Here is a 24013-nt window from a genome sequence, read left to right as displayed (position 1 = left end):
AACCAAACTAACGTTAGTTTTGGTGAAAGTGTTCAGTGAATATTTGTGGAATTTAGGAAGGTTAAATTTATGATCTATAGTGTGTTACAATTCAGAAGTTAGAAGCTAAAATCTAGGAAGATCTAAGCATGTTTTCAAAATAATTGAAAAGCTATTTGTGATATGTTCTGGAAGGGCGAATTTGTTGACTTTGTTTTTTTGTTTTTTTGGTTTTTTTTTTCAATATATGAAGTTTATTGTCAAATTGGTTTCTTTTTTTTTTTTAATTTTTTTTTAACGTTTATTTATTTTTGAGACAGAGAGAGACAGAGCATGAACAGGGGAGGGTCAGAGAGAGGGAGACACAGAATCTGAAACAGGCTCCAGGCTCTGAGCTGTCAGCACAGAGCCCGACGTGGGGCTCAAACTCACGGACCACGAGATCATGACCTGAGCCGAAGTCGGCCGCTTAACCGACTGAGCCACCCAAGCGCCCCATGTCAAATTGGTTTCCATACAACACCCAGTGCTCATCCCAAAAGGTGCCCTCCTCAATACCCATCACCCACCCTCCCCGCCCTCCCACCCCCCATCAACCCTCAGTTTGTTCTCAGTTTTTAACAGTCTCTTATGCTTTGGCTCTCTCCCACTCTAACCTCTTTTTTTTTTTTTCCTTCCCCTCCCCCATGGGTTTCTGTTAAGTTTCTCAGGATCCACATAAGAGTGAAACCATATGGTATCTGTCTTTCTCTGTATGGCTTATTTCACTTAGCATCACACTCTCCAGTTCCATCCATGTTGCTACAAAAGGCCATATTTCATTCTTTCTCATTGTCACGTAGTACTCCATTGTGTATATAAACCACAATTTCTTTATCCATTCATCACTTGATGGACATTTAGGCTCTTTCCATAATTTGGCTATTGTTGAGAGTGCTGCTATAAACATTGGGGTACTAGTGCCCCTATGCCTCAGTACTCCTGTATCCCTTGGGTAAATTCCTAGCAGTGCTATTGCTGGGTCATAGGGTAGGTCTATTTTTAATTTTCTGAGGAACCTCCACACTGCTTTCCAGAGCAGCTGCACCAATTTGCATTCCCATCAACAGTGCAAGAGGGTTCCCGTTTCTCCACATCCTCTCCAGCATCTATAGTCTCCTGATTTGTTCATTTTGGCCACTCTGACTGGCGTGAGGTGATATCTGAGTGTGGTTTTGATTTGTATTTCCCTGATAAGGAGCGACGTTGAACATCTTTTCATGTGCCTGTTGGCCATCCAGATGTCTTCTTTAGAGAAGTGTCTATTCATGTTTTCTGCCCATTTCTTCACTGGGTTATTTGTTTTTCAGGTGTGGAGTTTGGTGAGCTCTTTATAGACTTTGGATACTAGCCCTTTGTCCGATATGTCATTTGCAAATATCTTTTCCCATTCCGTTGGTTGCCTTTTAGTTTTGTTGGTTGTTTCCTTTGCTGTGCAGAAGCTTTTTATCTTCATAAGGTCCCAGTCATTCATTTTTGCTTTTAATTCCCTTGCCTTTGGAGATGTGTCGAGTAAGAAATTGCTGAGGCTGAGGTCAGAGAGGTCTTTTCCTGCTTTCTCCTCTAGGGTTTTGATGGTTTCCTGTCTCACATTCAGGTCCTTTATCCATTTTGAATTTATTTTTGTGAATGGTGTGAGAAAGTGGTCTAGTTTCAACCTTCTGCATGTTGCTGTCCAGTTCTCCCGGCACCATTTGTTAAAGAGACTGTCTTTTTTCCATTGGATGTTCTTTCCTGCTTTGTCAAAGATGAGTTGGCCATACGTTTGTGGGTCTAGTTCTGGGGTTTCTATTCTATTCCATTGGTCTATGTGTCTGTTTTTGTGCCAATACCATGCTGTCTTGATGACAGCTTTGTAGTACAGGCTAAAGTCTGGGATTGTGATGCCTCCTGCTTTGGTCTTCTTCTTCAAAATTACTTTGGCTATTTGGGGCCTTTTGTGGTTCCATATGAATTTTAGGATTGCTTGTTCTAGTTTTGAGAAGAATGCTGGTGCAATTTTGATTGGGATTGCATTGAATGTGTAGATAGCTTTGGGTAGTATTGACATTTTGACAATATTTATTCTTCCAATCCATGAGCAGGGAATGTCTTTCCATTTTATATCTTCTTCAATTACCTTTATAAGCTTTCTATAGTTTTCAGCATACAGATCTTTTACATCTTTGGTGAGATTTATTCCTAGGTATTTTATGCTTCTTGGTGCAATTGTGAATGGGATCAGTTTCTTTATTTGTCTTTCTGTTGCTTCATTGTTAGTGTGTAAGAATGCAACTGATTTCTGTACATTGATTTTGTATCCTGCAACTTTGCTGAATTCATGTATCAGTTCTAGCAGACTTTTGGTGGAGTCTATCGGAGTTGACTTTGTTTTTTTTAGGGAACTCATTTGTACCAGATTGTTAGGAAATAATGAGACATTAATTTCTAGCATCTGCTTTTTTCCCCTAATACTGTGTGTTACAAATGCTCCCAATGCAAGGCTAAATAAACAAAAAGTTGAGTTAGGAATGCTTCTCATTTAAAAAATAATCCTGGAATCTTGGCACAGAAAGGAACTTAAGAATTTATCATTTCCATCTTCTTCCTACTACAGATGAAGAAACTAGTCTCAGAAGGATAAACTGAGTTGTGTCTATAGCTTCAAAAAAGAAAAAGAAAAAGCCTTTTTTTTTTCTTTTATACTTGGTACAAGAAGTACTCAATAAATAATTTCCAAGAGGAAAGAGTCACTTCAGTATGGCCTAAGATACATATTATTGTAAGGGCACCTGGATGGCTCAGTCGGTTGAGCGTCTGACTTCGGCTCAGGTCATGATCTCACGGTTCGTGAGTTCAGGCCCCACATCAGGCTGTGTACTGACAGCTCAGAGCTTGGAGCCTGCTTCGGATTTTGTGCCCCTCTCTCTCTCTCTCTCTCTGTCCCTCCCCTGCTCACACTCTGTCTCTGTCTCTCAAAAATAATTAAATTTTTAATTTTTAAAAAAGATACATGTTACTGTAAATTTACTAATGAGCATTTTGGCTTTTCTTTAGTTGACTAAGTAGGCTGGTTATGGTTAAGTGTCACCCTGTGAAGTGAAGACATTTGAAGCATGTAGGCCCTCACCTTAGATCCTGACAAATTCACCACAGTGATGCTACCCTAGGAACACTGCTGGATAGAAATTTTCAGGGTGGTTTAATGGCCACAACCTTTGTGACAAAAGGATTAGGGAGGCACATGTTTCATTTGAAAATAAAAGCAATACTTTGTCCCATTACTCTAATTTCATTTTGAGCACAGTATTTATTTTTTAAAAATTTCAAACAACCTCAAAGGTATTTATGTTTCCTTGTTAGAAGGTAGGTTTTGAGATATAGGTCAGCTGTTTTTTTTTCCTTGCAACACCCCTTTGTCTTTTTGGCATCAGTTATTCTTTCTCTCAACAGTAATTTATTTAACGTTTGTATATTCCTGGCATAGTGGTAGCTTATTAAAATATAAAACCAAAGAGGCTTGGTCACTGTCCTAAAAAGAGAGTTTATTCCTTGAGAAGTTATGGTATTGTTGTTCGAAATCTCCCCTTGCCATCTGCACTTTTCATTACAAAATTTAACACAGTAGGCATATATTGTTGAAAATACAAAACAATAGGTAGAAACCACAAGAGTGTTTTCCTTTATTTATTTATTCATTTATTTAATAAGTATTTATGGAGTACCTACTGTATGCCAGACTCTGGGCTGCATAATTAGGATATATCAGTAACTGAAACATTCAATGATCCTGCTTTCATAAGTATTACATTCTAGTAGGTGAACAATAGTAGGTGAGATGAACAATAACCACGAAACATAGTAAGTAAACAAATTACAAAGCATGTTAGAAGATGATAAGTGTCATTAAAAAAAAAAAAGCAGGGGAGCCTAGTGACTCAGTCACTTAGATGCTGGACTCTTGATCTCAGCTCTGGTCATGATCTTGCAGTTCATGGGTTCAAGCCCTACATTAGGCTCAGACTGAAAGTGTGGAGCCTGCTTGGGATCCTCTCTCTCTCCCTCTCTCTGCCCCTCCCCTGGTTGTGTGCTCGCTCTCTCTCTCTCAAACTAAAAAAGTAAAAAGGGGTAGGGGCATCACATGTGGGGGAGAGAGAAAAGAAAAGGGTATAATTTTAATTTGTGTGGTCATCTTGTCATTCTGAAGATTTCCCTTGACCAAAGCCTTGGGGGCAGTTGAAATAAAAGTCCAAGGTTTAGAATAATCCTAGGATCTGAAATTGTAAATTTAAGTCTACTTTGTTACATAGGTCACTTCACAAAAAGAAGATGCATTTGGTGGTAAAGTCACACCCTTTGCTTTTCTTTCTTGTCCCTCTTTGTAGCTTTGATTTAAGTGAATGTCTGTATTTTCTTTTCTAATTATCTAAAATAAATGCATTTTGTGGGATTTTTGTCCATCCATAATAAGAAAAGGGTTTACTTTGAAAATTACTTTTTGGGGTTCCTGAGTGGCTCAGTCAGTTAAGCATCTGACTTCAGCTCAGGTCATGATCTCACAGTTCGGTTCATGAGTTCAAGCCCTGCATTGGGCTCTGTGTTGACAGCTCCAATCCTGGAGCCTGCTTCAGATTCTGTGTCTTTCTGTCTCTCTCTCTCTCTCTCTCTCTGCCCCTTCCCCACTCACATTCTGTCTCTATATCTCTCAAAAATAAACATTTTTAAATATTTAAAAAGAAAGAAAATTATCTCTTGACAGAATGTAGCCTAATTTCATATAATTCATTGTTTCTTAGCATTGTAAAAATCCGGGGTGCATGGGTGGCTCAACGTCTAACTTTGGCTCAGGTCGTGATCTTGTGGTTCATGGGTTCGAGCCCTGCATCCGGCTCTGTGCTAACAGCTCAAAGAGCTGCCCCTCCCCTGCTCCTGCTCGCTCTCACTCTCTCTCAAAAATAAATAAACATTAAAAAATTAAAAAAAAAATGTACAAATCCATAAAAGGCACAGCGTGAGGAACACAGTCACTGATATTGTAATAGCAAAGTAACAGGACAGGTACTTTGGTATTACAATAGCTACACTTAATGAACACAGCTATAAATGTATAAACTTGTCAGATCAGGTTGTACACCTGAATCTGATGTAACATTATGTCAACTATATTCAAATAAATAAATAAATAAATGCAATATAAAACTCTATCTATTTGCCATTTTTTTTTAACGTTTATTTATTTTTGAGACAGAGAGAGACAGAGCATGAATGGGGGAGGGTCAGAGAGAGAAGGAGACACAGAATCGGAAGCAGGCTCCAGGCTCTGAGCTGTCAGCACAGAGCCCGACGTGGGCTCGAACTCACGGACCTTGAGATCATGACCTGAGCCGAAGTCGGACGTTTAACCGACCAAGCCACCCAGGCGCCCCTGTATTTGCCATTTTTAGAATGACTGTTCATCGTCTCAGTTTGAGCAACACATTAACTTATTTTCCCTTTGAGTCATTGAATCCTAGATTCTGATAAGAACAGTTTGTTTTCTTAATATCCTTGATCACTTTTAGCACGGTTTTAAAATACAGGTATTTGTTTCTTACAGATTGTGTTCCTGGCTTCTGCATATGCAAGTCCCCAACTCACAGATGAGAGCTGTTCGGCCATGGCTGCTGTCACACATTATCTGTATCTTTGCCAGTTCAGCTGGATGCTCATTCAGGTTGGTACCTCATTTCCTCCTCCCACCCCCTTCAGCGTTGCAGTGAATCTGCGTGGAATGTTCTTCCTATCTGCTATTCTTTATACTGAAGTGGAAGTAATTCCATATATCTATCACTGCATTCCTAGGAGATCATTGGAAAGAAAACCTTGTAAGCTGTACAACATCAGAAAGTTTAGTGAATTGGGGAAATGGGCAGAAACATAGTAGGGGTAGAAATAAGGAAGTGGTAGGAGATGAGGCTCGTGATGTGGACCCTGTAAAGCACAGTAAGAAATGTGAACTTTTTTCTAGGGGAGGTCATAGAATGAAACAAGTGACGGGACAACGTTTGTATTTTAGGAAGATTTTCCTGTGTGTAGTGAATTGGTGACAGAAGGGTTGACATGGGAGCTAATTCAGTTTACATTAGCTGCATCCAGGTAAGAGAACATGGCAGTGTGAACCTGAGAGTAGCAGAAGAAGCTTTTGAGATTTCTTTCTTTTTTTTTTAAACTATAATAATAGAATGTATAGATGGTTAAGAAGAATGCAGAAGGTGGAACCAAGGATGGTTCCCAAGTTTCTGCATGAGTAGATGGGTGGATGGGGGTGCCTTGAACTGAAATAATGACCACTGGAAATTACAGGAAGGATGATGGCACTTTTAGGACATGCTGAGTGTGAAGTTTCTCCAGTGTGAGACCTCCAGTGGGGACTTTGGGAGAAGTGGGATACACAGTACTAAATCTCAGAACAGGGGCCCATGCTATATAAATACTTTAGAAAATTGTTGACTTACAGTTGGAAAATGAGTGCATTGCTTTGGAAGAGATCGCTTTGGGAGAAAGTACAGAGTAAGACCTGAACAGTCCTAGTATACACCTGAGGAACTAGTAAACGTTGCAGACAGACGTGAACTCTTCCTTTTCTGCCTAAAATCCCAAGTTCTCTCCATTGTCCTATGCACATTTGCTTAATAAAGAGAAAAATATGAAAGCTGGATCCACTTAAGTAGTGTTAATGTCATTAAATGGCTCAACTAAATGAAATGTTGCCTTTGATAATGCTTTGATATTGTTAAATCTTTCATATGATACAAAGTTTTGTTTGTGTTTTGAGTATGCATGTGAACTATTTCATGCAAACAGATGCATTCAGTGCTTGCATATTCTTTTTTCTTGTTGAATAAAAGGATGTGGGGTTTTCACTACACAGCAATAATGAAAGAATATGAGAGTACCATACAAACTCACGGAAGGGATATTTTGCAAGGTATGATATTATAGTTGTTGGGAGAACTGAACTGAATTATTTAGTTAATAGAACTAATTGTAATAATTAAAGCCCTGAATCTGGGTTTGAATTCTGATTTTGCCACTATCTTTGTAACTTTAATCAAGTTTTTGGCCTTTTCCAAATTTTGTTTCTAAATCTGCGTACGAGGATAATTCCTTCTTCATAGAATTATTATTTCATAGGTCTTTAAGCAGCTCTAATTATGAAAAGCTTCTGGTGTTCTCAAACCCCTCCCCCATAATTAAAAAGTAAAGCTAAATCTTGGGGCACCTGGGTGGCTCAGTCGGTTGAGGACCCATCTTTGGCTCAGGTCATGATCTCACGGTTTGTGAGTTTGAGCCCCACATTGGGCTCACTGCTGTCAGTGTTGTCACTGTTGAGCCCATTTTGGATCTTCTGTCCCTCCCTCTCTCTTCCTCTCCCCAGCTCGTGCTTTCTATGTCATAAATAAACATTAAAATAAAAAATTTGAAATATAAAAAAACTTAAGCTAAATCTAAACCATATAACATAAAACTTAATATTTGCTGATATTAAAGTATTTACTAGATTCTCTGCAAAATTATTTTAAGAGTTTAAGCTGAACTTTTTATGTGTACCGTGTATATATTGTTACTTATCTGCTTGGACTGAGGTCCTCAGTGTTGTGTGGAAGGTCTTTGTCCACGTCCCTGCCCTACTCAGTTTTTGATGAATGAGTCAGATAAAGACCCAGGAAACTGTCCTATCAGGTATGCAGATGATACAGAGTTGAGAAAACAGCTAAAACAGAAAGCTCCCTGGATTAGCGATGCAGGTAGAATCAACATAGAGAAACTGCTGTGAAAGATTGAAAACTGAACATAATCTGATGGGGTTAAGATAAACCACCTGAAATATTAATTTAACACAGATTTAGGTGCAATCAAATGTGTGACCAGATTGCTTAAAACAGCAACTACAAAAACAACACAGACCTAGGTTACATTAATAACAGCATAGAGGTAGGTGAGGGAATCATGGTTACATTGTAACCTACAAATGTTCAAGAAACCTTGAGACCCTGTAACCACTTTCATGAATCCTGTTTCACCAGGAATATTAACTAGCCAATGAGAAGTTGGAAACAGTCTTGTAAGAAACTTTGAGGCAGCTGGAGATAACCTGGAAAGAATTTAGAGTAATGTGATGGCTGTCCACAAATACTGGAAGTGCTACTACAGGAAATAAAGACTGGTCTGTAGCTCTAGTTGGAAGAATGGCACAAATGGGTCAACAATTAGAGAAGCAAGTTTTGATTCACTTTAAGGTCTTTGATAGCCAATAAAACTGTCAAAATTGAAGAGGCTGTTTCTAAAAACAGAAAGTACCAGTCAGTGAAATATATTCAAACAGGGATAAATGAACAACTTTCAAACATGTTTTCCTGCCTTGGGGCAGTGTTAGATGGGATCACATATAAGATTTCACCCAACTCAAGAGAGACTGATGTATTCTCTATCTCTTTTTCCAGTCTTAAGTAAATAAGATTGTGGCTGATGGACATTTAGTAAGGTAATTAGATATCTGTGTGGCTATTGGTTAGGAAAAGTATTGAAAGTACCAGTGAAGTTTAATGTATTTCAGATGGCACACCACACATTTTTCATGGTTTGTGGTGCAACCACAAGGGGAAAATTCAATAATTTCTCATTCTAGGTAGGTTACTTCTAATGAGTTACTTTGTGGGAAGAGGTTGTCACTTTACCAACATGTGTTTTCCTATTTGTAAACTACTGTCTGCTAAAATCTTATTTTTAAAATAGAATCCATTTAAAAAAAATTTTTTTTAACATTTATACATTTTTGAGAGACAGAGCATGAGTGGGGAAGGGGCAGAGAGAGAGGGGCGGGGAGACACAGAATCTGAAGCAGGCTTCAGGCTCCAAGCTGTCAGCACAGAGCCCAGCGTGGAATTCAAACTCATGGACTGTGAGATCATGACCTGAGCTAAAGTCACATGCCTAATCTACTGAGCCACGCAGGCGCCCCAAAACTAGAATCCATTTTTAAAACATTGTATAAAAGATTAGATTGCTGTTAACCCAATTCTGATAGTCAATTAGGGTTTAAAAATTTTTTAATATTAACATTTTAGTAATTCTACTTCTTATTTTTAACAGGACAGAATTTGACTTATGTATGTGTGTGCATAGCTTATGACAAAAAGTTAACCATTAACTTTTTTTTTGAATGTTTTATTCTTGAGAGAGAGAGAGAGAGAGAGAGAGAGAAAGACAGCGACTAGCAGGGGAGGGGCAGAGTGAGAGAGGGACACAGAATCTGAAGCAGGCTCCAGGCTCTGAGCTGTCAGCCCAGAGCCCAACGTGGGGCTCAAACTCACAAACCATGAGATCATGACCTGAACTGAAGTCGGACGCTTTACCGACTGAGTCACCCAGGCGCCCTTAACCATTAACTTTTAATCATTGGACTTAGCATGTCAGAATTACTGTTCATTTTGACCTGCCTCATATCTTCAGTGTTAGAAAAAAATGCATTTAAATAACTTTATCTTGAACTTTTATATTATATACTTTTAGTACATTATAGTAAAACTGGATTATATTTTAGAGTAATGAAAGATTTTATCAGTAAACACGTTACATAACTTTTCTGAGCCTAGATTTTCTTATCTGAATAATCAGATTCGTAATAACAGTACCCATCTTTGAGGATTGTGGAAAGATAAAATGAATTCATACGTGAAAAGAGCTTGGAAATGTGCCTGGCACAGACTGCTCCATACATATTTACCCAATATAATTGGCTAAGCAAATATGTATGGCTAATATTCCATGGATTTTGAAACACATCACAAACTATGTTTTTCCAGTACAATTTCCACTTTTTTATTCCCAAAAGAGAATTTGCTTGAGAATAGTAGGGAGAGACTCAGAGTGAGGCAGACAGCAACTAGCTGTGAAGCTTCAGCAAGCTAGATAAATAACCTCTAACCTCTTGTACTGACGTACTCTCATGGCTCATCACAGCATCTGTAACTGGTGACCTTCACTCTGTTTCTTTAGGCTTCCCCCTTTCTGGACAGGGAAGTTGTATCACTAATGATTGGAACAGAGTAACAAACTATTTCCCTTATTTTTTTTCAAGCAAACAACTCACAAATTCCCTTTTAGGCCATGGAACTTGAGCTATCCTTGTTCATCATGCAAAAACCATGAAACTACTGAAATAATCTTCCACTTCCTTAAAACAGCCGATCATGTCTACTTTCAGAAAAACGAACAGTGAGAATTTAAACTCTTGTACGATTTTTACTGTCTTTTCCTAGTTTCTATTGTTCTATTTTCATTTCCTTTTTCTGTTTTGATTTGCTTTCATTTTAGGAATAGCATATACTTGTGGTACAAAACATAGTCAAACACTGAAGAGGAAAATAAAATGAAAAGTACATCTGTTTCTCCCTATTTCACACACTTTCCACCCTCTGCTTTACCCTCAACCCTACTCCCAAATGTAAACACTGTTAGTGGTTTCCTGTGTATCTTTCCAGAAGTATTCCACAAATATACAAACATTTATAAATATATAAAAAAGCACATATGTGTATATTCTTGTGTGTATGTTTATTTACTTATATATAGTGCATATAAATTTATTTATACACACATTTACCAAATACAGTTATACTTTTTTTCCTATTTTATAATATGGTTATTCCATAGTTTATTTTTCTGGTCTCTTATTAATGAAATACCAGTTAATTTCAGTTAATTTTCTAGTATAAACTATGTTTCCTTGAACATCCTTGCATTCTGAATATTTATTTACTTTTGGAATATTCTTAGAATAAATTCCTAGAACTTATGCCTTTACTATTAACATTTACATGAAATGTACTGTGAGATGAACTGCCAGACCATGAGTTAATCCATGAAGAAAATAAATCACAAGTAACTTATTCGAGATGTTAGTATATAATATGGGTAAATAGAAACTTACTTTTTCTGTATATTCATTTGGCCCACTTTTATGATCATTTCCTGTCACCAAAATCATATAGCAGTCTACTTCAGATATGAACAATATCCAAACCTTCGACTACCCTTACAGTTTGTTGATTTCATGCTTAGGGAAATAGTATAATGTTTTATTTTAAAACTAAAGCTTACTTGAAGAAAAAATTTTTTGTTAAATTTCTCATGTTTTTTATTTATTTTTTGAGAAAGTGTGAGCTGGGGAGAGGCAGAGAAGGAGGGGGACAGAAGATCCGAAGCGGGCTCCATGCTGGCAGGCTGACAGCTGCAAGCCCGATGCAGGGCTTGAACTCAGGAACTGCAAGATCATGACCTGAGCCAAAGTCAGATGCTTAACTGACTGAGCCACCCAGGCACCCCAAAGAACGTATTTTTTAATTGCAGGATAAAGTTAGAAATCATTCAGCAATTGTAACTTGTGCCTTAATTTCTGTGTAAAATCAGGCTATGAAGAAGCAAATATACATATTATTTATTCCTTGGCAGAAAGGCTATTTAGTGCCAGGGCATAGCAACAAGAAGGAAAATGCTACAACTAGCTGTGTTTCTCCTTCATCATTGATTTAATTTGGGAGGACATCAAAGCTATTAAGGACAACGGACTGGTAATTATAAAGATAAAAAGGAAATACCCAGGAAATACTGAATTCTCCAGTCCTCAAAAAGCCTTGCAATTTATTTCATGCATAATTGTTAAGAAAGAGGGAGGCTAACTTTAGCAAGGACATGTGGTAACATTTCTTAGACTCTTCTCTGAAATGAACGACTAAGAACATATGATAATGACACAGTTAATAGCATCCATGATCTCTGAGTAAACTTGATACTATAAATCAGTCTAAGGTTTCTGGTGACAGAGTTAATAACCAAATATTAAATGACAGGCGAGATACCAGTCTTATCCCACGTAGCATAAAAATATATGGGGCTCAGGAAGCCTACTTTTAATTGTAAAAAAATAAAAAGAATTTCACCTTTATGTTTTACAAATGTACTAATATCCGATATATTAATATATGTTATATGAGTAAACTAATGAATTTGTGTTTATGGAGCATATGAAAGCATAATTATGGCCTATGATAATTAATAAGGTAAGTCTTCATTTTTCCTATGTGGATATTGGAAAATAGTAGTAGTCACTGAAAATGTTACTATAAAAATGAAGAGATATGTCTGTATAAGAATATAAGTAACTATACTTACAGACACACGATTTTTTAGTTTATTCCTATCTATATTTGACCTAGTTTATATCTGGCTATTTTGGTTGGTTTGCATTTTAATCAGAATCAATTTAAATTCTGGGGTGCTTGGGTGGCTCAGTCTCTTAAGCATCTGACTTCAGCTCAGGTCATGATCTCACAGCTTATGAGTTCATGCCCCACATCAGGCTCTGTGCTGACAGCTCACAGCCTGGAGCCTGCTTCAGATTCTGTCCCCTCTCTCTCTGCCCCTCCCCCACTCACACTCCGTGTCTCTCTCTCTCAAAATAAATAAACATTTAAAAATTTTTTAAAAAAAGAATTTAAATTCTAACAACTTCAGTTACTTCTTCCATCCTCAGCTTCCTCCTGTGTGTTAAAAAAAAAAAAAGAAAGAAAGAAAAGAAAATGGGAAAAAGGAAAAAAAAGAAAAAAACTATAATAAAAGTTAGGAAAACCATTGTTTTGATTAAATGAGATATAGTTAAAAGTGGCGTCTATGTTTATTACTCAATTAGTAAATATAGGTTCCATTCTTCCTCTCATAAATTATTGCATTTAACATTTTAAAGTTTGCACCAGTTAACTTTGATCCTCATCACTAGGAGTTCAAGCAAATCAATTAAAATTTTTGAGCCTCCCAACAATCTTTTCTGGCAAGATAGTATATAACTGAGTAAACTCAGTAACTAAACCAAATTATAAAATTGTTAAATTCAACAAAACTTATTAACTCAAATTGTATAGATCTTCATTTGTTTGGTATTTCTCAGCAAATACTATATGCAAAGCATTTTACTAGATACTCTGAGGTATACAAAAGTTAATTTCCCACATGTCACAATCATGTTTGAACAATTTATCTTCTGATAAACCTTTGTAAAATGTCTTTTAGTGTTAGCAAAAAAATGGAGAGGAAAAGAGAAAGGGTAATTTCCATACTTTTACAAGAAAAATGCATCTCCACAGGCATAGGAAGTGTTTGGGGGAAATGAGAGGGGGAAAAAAGCTCTCGTGTGAAAACTATTGTCAATATTTTTGTGAGTCTCTATGGAAATAAGTCTTAATCAGTCTTCAGAGGAACCTTGGACTTATTTTCTAATCCCAGCTCTATAATTAACCAAAATATGAAAAAGCTGTACTTTTCTCTCATTGCCCTTGCTTCCTCTCTCTAATAAGAGGGTATGTGTGGTAAGATGATCTGTAAACTTGGTATTAACTTCTAAAATTCACAGTCTGAGCATCCATACCATTAGTGTTTTTATTTAAGAAATTGTAATTTCTACAATGATTCAATCATAAAGTATGAGTAAGGAAATTGTTAGTAGCATAGTTTAACCTTTACCAGAGGAGGAAACTGAAACCCAGAGGAACCAAATAATGTTGGCCAAAAACATACAGCTTATCCATGCACAACCACGTCAGAATCCAAATCAAGTCACACTAAATCAACGTGTCTTTTCAAAAAAATTTTAAACTCATTATTTATGTTATTATTTACCTGAAACTTTATTTTTTTTCAATGTTTACTTATTTTTGAGAGACAGAGAGAGAAAGAGCATGAGCAAGGGAGGGGCAGAGAGAGAGGGAGACACAGAATCCAAAGCAGGCTGCAGGCTCTAAGCCGTCCGCACAGAGCCCAACATGGGGCTTGAACTCACAGACCACAAGATCATGACCCGAGCCAAAGTCAGAGTAACTGACTGAGCCACCCAGGTGCCCTCGGAAGGTGGTAAATGTAGCAGTGTTTAGAGGTGATGTTAAAAATGCCACCTCAGCCTGGGTAGCTGAGTCGGTTGAGCGTCTGACTTCAGCTCAGGTCATGATCTCGCAGTTCATGGGTTTGAGCCCCGTATCAGGCTTTGTGCTGACAGCTCAGAGCCTGAAGCCTGCTTTGGATTCTGTGTCTCCTTCTCTCTCTGTTCCTCCCCTGCTCACGTTCTGTCTCTCTCTCTCAAAGATAAATAAAGATTAAAAAAAAATTTTTTTTAATGTGACTGTGGTAACATCACTGATTTTTGGACACTGCAAAACATTTTATTCATTTGTCCCTTTCGAAGTGTCTGTTGGGTTCCTAAAGCTGAAAATAGTTTTGAATCATTTGGGGCTTGCCTTCAGCCTACATTATATTAATGCTAGGAATCTGTGAGCTGTGTGTTATGAAGTATAGTCAAGTTAGATTAATACATTTGGCTAAATTGGGGGATACTAACATTTTGGCTAAAAAATAGCATGACTACGTAGTGGTGATGTCTTGAGATGGCCCATAAGATGGTCTAACAAAAATTTTAAAGCTTAGAGATAGAAACGTAAATAGAGACCTAACTATTGAAATTTTCAGTTCACAGTGTTTGGCAGGAAAAAAGTGACATATGGACAGTGAACAGTAAGCCATGCTCAGTCCACCTGAAGCATGTTTGGGTGAGAGTGACACCCTTTAACTTGCATTGAGTTCTCAAAATTTCGTTAGTTCCAGTATTGGGTCATCACACAGACACCAAGGCACACAGATTGCATATGCTGTGAATCTGTCAACATGATATTATCATACAAACATAATGGTCTTTAAACCCTCTTACCTCAGATTACAAGAGAGGAACCGTGATTACAAGGAAAAGAACAGAGTCACTGCTCCACTGTCTTCTCTGTTTAGAGAATGGTGGTAACTGGTGATTTTAATCCCACTGCTTTTGAATAGCATTATATATCTCATTCATTTTCCTTTTTTCTTTTAACAACAAACTAAATTGAGCTAATTTGACCAAACATTTAAATCATAAAAGGAATAATAAGCATATAGGATAACTTACTGAACCCAAGAACTGTAAGAATTGTCTCCTCTGAAAACACACTTTCTCTCTTCCCTGGGCTGTTGCCTATTCCTACCACTAAAGTTCCTATGTCCTCTTTTTTCAGCTTACCAGCTGAATTTCAAGAAAATCAGTAATACATAATTGACCAGCTTGGGTCAAACTTCTGTCCCAGATCAAATCAGCTATGAATGGAAGAACAGGGTCATGAATCCACTCTGCATATTTGGGAGTGGAATCAGTAGTGGAAAGATAGGGTTCTGAGAAGAACTCATGACCCAGTTGTATCTCAAAAGGTACCTACCATACTATATTAAAATATCGTAAAATTCAAGTAAAACTTGAAGTTAGTTCACCAACACAGATTTTATCTTTGAGCCATATGGTATTTCTAAGATAATTAAACATCATTTCATTACATTGTATCTCAATTCTGTAGCAAAAAGAAGAAAACAAAACAAAACTTACAGTGGGAAAGCCTGTCCTTAAAGTACATGTCAGTGGTTGGATTCTTTTGGGAGGGAAAAGGATTTTTTTTTTTTAAGTCAACAAAAGGTTGTGACTATAGGAGTTGTGTTGTTTGTTCATCAGCACTGTGCCTTGAGCTTTTTGGAGCAGAAGCCATGCATGTCCAAATCTAGCCAACAGTTACACTTGTGTCAGTCTTATCTGAGCCTCTGGTAAAGGTCAGACAGTTGCCAAAAGACTGGGCGATTCTAACTGATGGAACTAATGTCCATCTGTATAAAAGCAGACATTTCTGAAATATCGCAATCTCTATCATGATGAACCAACTTAAAAGTCATTTAACCACTCTTTTCTGATTCTTCCACCAACTATCCCACTGAGTTACCATCTTATATGGATACACACAAACATCTATTTAAAGTCAATAATTAATACTTTTATTTGGGAAATGGGCTAATCATCCTTCTTTTGCCTGAATTTTTATTCTGTAACAGGCTGTTTGATCACCTCAGCGTCAGACAGTTGATGCGGTCCCACTTACTTGGGTGCACATCCCAGTCCTAATTATGGAAAGAAGGGAGAAAGCCCTGTTGGACCCAATGATTTGAAAAAGAAGTTAGAACAAATTTACATAAGGAACAACTCAAAACATGCTTCATAATTACAGGCATACGCAGATATACATAAAGATATGGAGTGCTGACAGGAAATAAAATTCAGAGACAAAAATCTCCAAGTAACCAAACATTTTTATTTTTTCCTGGCTTAGGCCGTTCAGTACTAATCCCTCAAGGCTGATTGGGTCCAGATAGAACCTTACTTGGAAGACTCTGTAAGCAGCACCTAAAAGCCTTCCCATGAACATTAGACGTGCTTATTTATCCCATAGAAAGAGTTTCCATTGTATCACAGCTTACTTTTGGTCTTAGACGGTTTATCTTTTGTCTTTCACACTGTCTGACATTCTAAAAGGAGATTTAAGGGAGGTGGTAACATTTTCTAATGGTGACAATGTGCTCAGCACTTTATACATAATATCTCATTTAATCTTTGTAATAACCTCATTGTATGCATAAGGGGACCAAAGCTATGGCATTGTTGCTTGCTCCTGATTAGCTCTCTGATATATATAAATACTTATGTATGTGTGTGTGTGTGTGTGTGTACATATATATATGTGTGTGTGTGTGTGTGTGTAGGTGTATATATGTATTTATGCTCACACGTTTTCCACCAGATGAAACTGAGAAGGAGGATTTATTTAGTAAAGAAGTATCATTGCATGAGAAATGACGTTCAGTGTTGTTGCTCTGCTAAATGTAATTAAACATAAGTACTCTAATGGAAAGAGAACACTAGAAGGCAGAATATATAAGTTCCAAATTTGGCTTAGGCGTGGGAGCTAAAGCGTGGGATTTGGGGCCAATAAGAACATTTTGTTTTCCTATTCTGTTTATCTGATGTTCCCCCTCATCTTCCTGATTCTCTATATGCTTATCTTTTATATTTTTATCTAAATAAAATGGATATATCTAAAAATAATGGATATAAAATATGATATAAATATAAAACAAATATTTTCATTAATATTTCTTTCCCACTTGTTTGGAAACTAACATACAAGAAAGCAAATACCTCCCCTATCTCTTTCACTGCTATATCCCCTGTGCCTAGACTGGTCCCTGGAATTCAGTAAGCATTCAGTAAATATTTGTCAGGTAAATCAGTGAAAAAGAGTATAAACTGAGGAAGAAAAACAGCTACAAAAACTACCCCATCATAGTACTTTTTTCTCTGTGGAGTCATTTTCTGTTTACTCATCTGTATCCCTTACTGGGAACTGACATGGGGCTATCTTCACAATTATGTACACATTTCTAGAAAAGTGTCTAGCCCTGTCATAAAGGCCATAATAAAAATTGTCCAATAGCCTAGAACAATGGGCTATTTGCTTCATTATCATCATGAAGTTGTTCACAGGAGAAGTAGGTTTGAATATCAGTGTATGTTTCTTCAAAGACACATTCACAGAACAATCATAGATGATTGTGACAGAATAAATCAAAGCAAACTAAGAAAAATAAAAGGTATAATAAATATTTTTCACTATTTCAAGATTTGGGAGGTATCCTGAATTTCTTTGAACTAACTAAAAAAAATCAAATAAAAAATAATTATAAAGTAATGGTAGCCCTTTGTTGGTCAGTAGTAAGTTTGTGTCCTGTGCCATTAGACCAGAACCTGTTCATTTTATGTTCTGTTTCCTTCTTTAGTCTGTGAATTTCTGGTACGTACTGGTGATGAACGATGAACACTCAGAGAGGCGATATCTGCTATTTTTCCTTCTGAGTTGGGGACTTCCAGCTTTTGTGGTGATTCTCCTCATAGTTATTTTGAGAGGAATCTATCATCAGAGCATGCCACAGATCTATGGACTCATCCATGGTGACCTGTAAGTACATCCAGGCACAACTCATTTAGCCTTTTTAGCCTTTTGTACCCAGACAGCTTTAGTAGTAGATGGTGAAACAGTTGACGAGGTGGTATGACTAAAGGAGGAATACCAGGAAGACCTTGCATTCCTCCCAGATTGTCTGCATCTCTGCTTCCTCTAATTATCCCTTTAAGTAAGAAACTATTACCTTTCCAGTTCCCTTGATAGATGCACTTTTCTCAGGTGAGTTGATGTATTAGATGGTTCACAGTAATTTGTACTTTAGCATAATTTAGTTTATTAAATTGAGACAAAAATACCTAGTGAAATAAGGGAACTATGAAAATTTTGGTAAAGAATAGAATCAATGAAAAATATGGAGTATGGCATATTATCTAAGGACTCTGATATTTATTTGGGGGTGGGGGAATGGGAGAAAATGATAGTTACTGACATCCATAACATCCTTAAATACCAAAAGACTGTATCAGAGTGAATGGAAAATGTCTGCAAAAGTACACAGGAAAGAGACAGGGTCAACTACAACCTTCTTGTATATTCTTACTAAAGTACACTAATAGTCTTAAAATGTAACAAATTTGTATATACACACATATATACATGCCTTAATCCTGAATCTGGTATCTTATGGCTTTGAGGACCACCCAGCTCTTTTTATTGACTCCACAGGCAGGGAAAAAAAATTAGGGGTACCTGGGTGGCTCAGTCAGTTAAGCATCCGACTTGATCTTGGCTTGGGTCATGATCTCGTGGTTCTGGAGTTCAAGCCTCACCTCGGGATCTGCACTGATAGAGTGGAGCCTGCTTGGGATTTTGGCTCTCCCTCTCTCTGCCTCTTCCCCACTTGCACGCTCCTTTGCTCTCTCAAAGTAAATAAATAAACTTAAAAAACCTTTATAATATTAAAGTTTAATCAGCTCCCTTGGTGTAATGAGGATTAGAGGGGAAAAGTAACATTTCTAAATAAAGAATAGCTTATTCACAATCTTATGAAGATAGTATTACCTAATTATCTCACAGGTTATTATTATTATTATTATTATTATTATTATTACTAGTTAATAGATGTGAATAATCTTTAAATGTAAAAGTAGTATATAAGCAGAAGTCATTTCAGTACAATTATTGCCCCTCATCAGTTATAATTATCTATTAATAATTAATAAATACTTATTATTGAGGTATGCAAATATATTTCACAAATGGGCAGTCACACACACACATATCCCCCCGCTACATTCAACCAAGGAAACTAGCCATGTGATATGCACACACCCACTGAGATGCCATATATAGTCATTTTTTATTAAGATTCAGTAAGATTCCCTCATACTGTTTACCTTATAGCATTATAACGTATTTGTGCATATAAAATTCTAAAAGCCTAATCTTCTAGAAGGGAATTAATAGTGTCTTTTCAAAATTGTGTTGTGACATTTTGTTACCCCTGACATTAATTTAAATCTTGGGCAGCCAGGATTAGTGTCAGAAAGTTCGGCATCATTCTTTGTCTAATACAAAGCAACCATGAGACAAGTCCTGGCTGCCAGCTGCCCATCCCTTTCATGAGCTTCCTGGCAACACAGGACTTACTTGGCAGCAGTTTTAGCATTAACACATGTCCCCATCCAGCCTTGGTAAATGGAACCTGATAAAAGTGATATTAATTAGAAGGAACTCTCTTGGTGCTTCTAAAGGGATTTTTAAAGAGAGAAATAGGGGCACCTGGGTGGCTCAGTAGGTTAAGCATCCAACTTCTGCTCAGGTCATGGCTTGTGGTTCACGATTTTGAGCCCTGCATCGGGCTCTGTGCTGACAGCTCAGAACCTGGAGCATTGCTTCAGATTCTATGTCTCCCTCTCTCTCTCAAAAATAAATAAAAGCCCCTCTCTCACTCAAAAATAAATCCCCTCCCCTGCTCATGCTCTATCTCTCTCTCTCTCAAAAATAAATAAAACATTAAAAAAAATTTTAAGAGAGAAATAAACTATTGTACAAGAATGTCCAAGTCAACTTGTTAAATGTTAAAATATTTGCTTTCTGAGGCTTTTGCAAAAAGTTTTTTATTATCAGCTCAATTATAAGTAAAATGCAAAATACATTAACCTCTACCTGGTTTTCATATGTTAGGGATTATTAGACCAAAGTGACTAACTTTTGTCACTCTTATAGGTTACATTGATCCTCCATTCACTTAGAATTCCTAAATCATCCCTATGTAAATTTGTTATAGTTTATTTTTACTTCTGTATTTTCATTATCACTTTAATTTCAATATAAGGATACAAATTATGATATGATTTATGTAAAATATTTTGTACTTAACAACATCATGTAAAAACTTTTCTCTGGCGGTAATGATAGGATTTGTGGTTATGGGAAATAGCTGCTCATCTATCATGTAATGGTTACTTCACAGTAACAAAAAACGTCTTTCTATGAAGAATTTTCTCTAATGCATCCATATATCCAGTTATTATTTTTAAATGTTTTTCTCAAACTTTGGAACCTAGATTATGATAATTTTATAAAAACAGTTGAGAAGTGATCTATCTCTTTTCTCCTATTAGCTGGAAAGGTTTTCAAGTTCGGTGTTATTTCTTCTTTGTTTTTGTGGTTTTTTTGTGTTTTTTGTAAGTAAGCTCTGTGCCCAACATGGGGCTTGAACTCATGACCCCCGAGATTAAGAGTTGCTTGCCCTACTGACTGAGCCAGCCAGCACACCCTTCTTCCTTAGTATTTTAGAAGACTTTACACATGAAGCTAGCTAGGCTGTTTTTGTTTTTGTTTTTTGTTTTTTGTTTTGTTTTTTTTTTTTTTTTTGGGGGGGGGTGCAAGTGAGCAAGGAGCAGAGAGAGAGAGAGAGAGAGAGAAAGAGAGAGAAAAGCAGAGCTGACCAAAGCAGGGCACGAGCTCACCCAATACAGGGCTTGAGCTCACACGATGTGGGACTCTAACTCGCAAACATGAGATCATGACCTGAGTCAAAGTCAGATGCTTAACCGACTGAGCCACCCAGGTACCTTACAGGAACACTTTTAACTACAGGTTTATTTTCTTTAAACTATATGGAACTATTCATATTTTTTTATCTAGTTCTTCCTGTATCATTTTGGTAAATCTTTTTTCTATGAATGTTTTCATTTCACATCGGCATTATCATTTTTTAATGTTTATAAGATCTACAGTAATGAAACTTTTTTCATTCTTGTTATTGATAATTTGTGTCTTTTCTTACTTTTTTTTCCCTCTCTTGATCAGTCTTGCTGAGGGTTTATTAATATTATTTTTCTTTCCCCAATCTAGCTTTTTACTACTGGATAATCTCTATTATGCATTTGTTGTCAGTTTCATTTTAACTTCATCAATTTCTACACTCATTTTTTTATTACATATACTGTCTGGGTTTTATCCGATTTTTTTTCTTACCTTTTTTTTTTTCTTCTTATTTTTGCCAGGCAGTATGCATTTATTTTGTTTATTTTGTTAAAAATTTCCTGGGCTTCGTGGAGGTACAGTTGACATATATTATTGTGTAAGTTTACGGTGATGATTTGATGCATCACTTGCAAAATGACTGCTACAATAGAGTTTTAGTTAACACTTCCATCACCTCACATAATTAACCTTTTTAAATGTGTGTGATAAGAACATTTAAGATTTACTCTCTTAGCAACTTTCAAACACATAATACACTATTGTTCTCTGTAGTCATTATGCTATACATTGAACCCCCAGAACTGACTCATCTTATAACTGAAAGTTTGTACCTTTTGACCAACATCTCCTCATTTCCCCCAACCGCAGCCCATGGCAACCAACACTCTACCCTCTGTTTTTATGAATTTGGCTTTTTTAGATTCCTCATATAATTGAGAATATACAGTATTTGTCTTTCTCTGTCTATCCCTGATGCCCTCAGGGTCTATCCATGTTGTTGCAAATGGCAGGATTTTCTTCTTTCTCATGGCTCAATAAATTCTATTGCACTGATATAAAAAAATATTTGTGTGTATGTGTGTGTGTTATGTATATACACATCACATTTTCTTTATCCATTCATCTAGAGACAGACATTTAGGTTGCTTCCATATCTTAGCTACTGTGAATAATACTGCAGTGAAAATGGGAGTGCAGATCTCTCTTTGAGATCCAGATTTCATTTCCTTTGGATGTATACCCAGAGTTACAATTGCTAAATCATATGATAGTTCTGTTTTTAATTTTTTGAGGAACTTCAGTACTGTTTTCTTTAGTGGCTGTGCCAGTTTACATTCCCACCAACATTCTGTGATCTTTCCTTTCTTCTGCTAACTTTGGGCTTATTTTATTCTTTTTTGCTAGTTCCTTGAGGTGTTCTTAATTTGTTAGGTTGTTAATTTGACACCTTTATTTTTTCCTAATATTGGCATTTATCACTATAAATCTCATCTTAGAATTGTTTGGGGATGTTGTGGTTTTTTTTTCCAGGACATTTTTTTATTTCCCTTTTGATTTCTTCTTTTACCCATTTGCTGTCAGGAGTATAATTTTAATTTCCACATTCTTGCGAAATTTCCAGTTTTCTTCCTGTTACTGATTTCTAATTTCATATCATTGCCGTTGGAAAAGATATTTGGTATGATTTCAATATTCTTAAATTTGTTAAGACTTGTTTTGTAGCCTAATATATGGTCTATTCTGGAGAATGTTCTATGTGCACATGACAAAAATGGATATATTGCTACTTTGGATTGAATGTTCTGTATATGTCTTTAGGTCCATTTAGTCTAAACTATAGACTAAAGTTCAAGTCCAACATTTCCTTATTGATTTTCTTAATGGAAGACCAATCAATTGTTGAAAGTGGAATATTGAAGTTCCCTACTATTATCCTATTGTTGTTTATTTTTCCCTTCACATCTGTTAACATTTTCTTATATATTTGGGTGCCCTGACATTGGGTCTGTATGTATTTATGATTGTTATATACGTTCTTGATAAGTTGACCCTTTATCATTATTATATCATGGCTTTCTTTATCACTTGTTATACATTTTGAGTTGAAGTTTATTTTGTCTGATATAAGTGTAGCCATCCCTGCCCACTTCTGGTTTCCACTTGATGGGATATCTTTTTCACTTTTTTACTGTAAGCTTATGTATGTCCCTGGAGCTGAAGTGACTCTCGTATAGGCAGCATATCATTAAATCTTGTGGTTTGGTTGTTTTTTTTTTTTTTTTAATGTTTGTTCATTTTGAGAAAGAAAGAGCGCCAGCAGGGGAGGGTTAGAGAGAAAGGGAAGCGCAGAATCCAAAGCAGGCCCCAGGTTCTGAGCTGTCAGCACAGAGTCTGATGTGGAGCTGGAACTCATGGACTGCAAGATCATGACCTTAGCTGAAGTCAGATGCTTAACCGACTGAGCCACCCAGTCCCCCTGAGATTTTTTTTAAGTTTTTTTTTTTTTTTTTTTTTTTTTTTTTTTTAAGAAAGAGAGCAAGCGTGAGTGGGAGAGGGGGGCAGAGAGATTGGAGGGAGAGAATCCCAAGCAGGCAGCACACAGCACAGAGCTGGACAGGGGCTCAAACTCACAAACCATGAGATTGTGACCTGAGCTGAAATCAAGAGTCTGACTCTTAACCGACTGAGCCACCCGGGCACCCCCCTCTTGTTTTATCAATCTATTCAGCCACTCTACCTTTTAATTGGAGAATTGGGTTCATTTACATTTAGAGTATTTATTGATATGTAAAAACTCACTAATGCAATCTTACCGTCTTCTGGCTGTTTTGTAGTTCCTGTATTCCTTTCTTCTTTCCTTGCTATCTTCTTTTACTAATTAATGGTTTTCCTTAGTGGTACACTTTGATTCCCTACTCTTTATCTTTTGTGTATCTACTGTAGGTTTTTGTTTTATGGTTACCATGAGGCTTCCATAAAACCTCATCTAGATATAACTATTTTATGCTGACAACTTAAAACTTCAGTCACTTGCACAAACTCTGCCCTTCCACTTCACCCCTCTCCTTTTATGTTTTGATGTTAAAACTTACCTCTTGTTAAATTATGTTTTCATTTGAAATTTAATGTAG

The 24013-nt window shown here is 36.6% G+C and overlaps 1 protein-coding gene across 5 annotated transcripts in view; it reads left to right on the top strand.

Annotated features, from left to right (window-relative positions):
• ADGRV1 (adhesion G protein-coupled receptor V1) overlaps nt 1-24013 on the top strand; it is a 563532-nt gene that overhangs the window by 350577 nt on the left and 188942 nt on the right. For 4 of the 5 annotated variants that reach the window (XM_058727155.1, XM_058727147.1, XM_058727130.1 and 1 more), the window contains 2 exons: nt 5594-5710; nt 17761-17939. In XM_058727155.1, coding sequence (XP_058583138.1) covers nt 5594-5710; nt 17761-17939 — 296 coding nt within the window. The remainder of the gene's footprint in view (nt 1-5593; nt 5711-17760; nt 17940-24013) is intronic. The other variant, XM_058727164.1, reaches the window with a different exon arrangement.

This window comes from Neofelis nebulosa, chromosome 1, assembly GCF_028018385.1.
Source record: "Neofelis nebulosa isolate mNeoNeb1 chromosome 1, mNeoNeb1.pri, whole genome shotgun sequence".
Lineage (NCBI taxonomy): Eukaryota > Metazoa > Chordata > Mammalia > Carnivora > Felidae > Neofelis > Neofelis nebulosa.
This window is presented reverse-complemented; position numbering and strand designations above follow the sequence as displayed.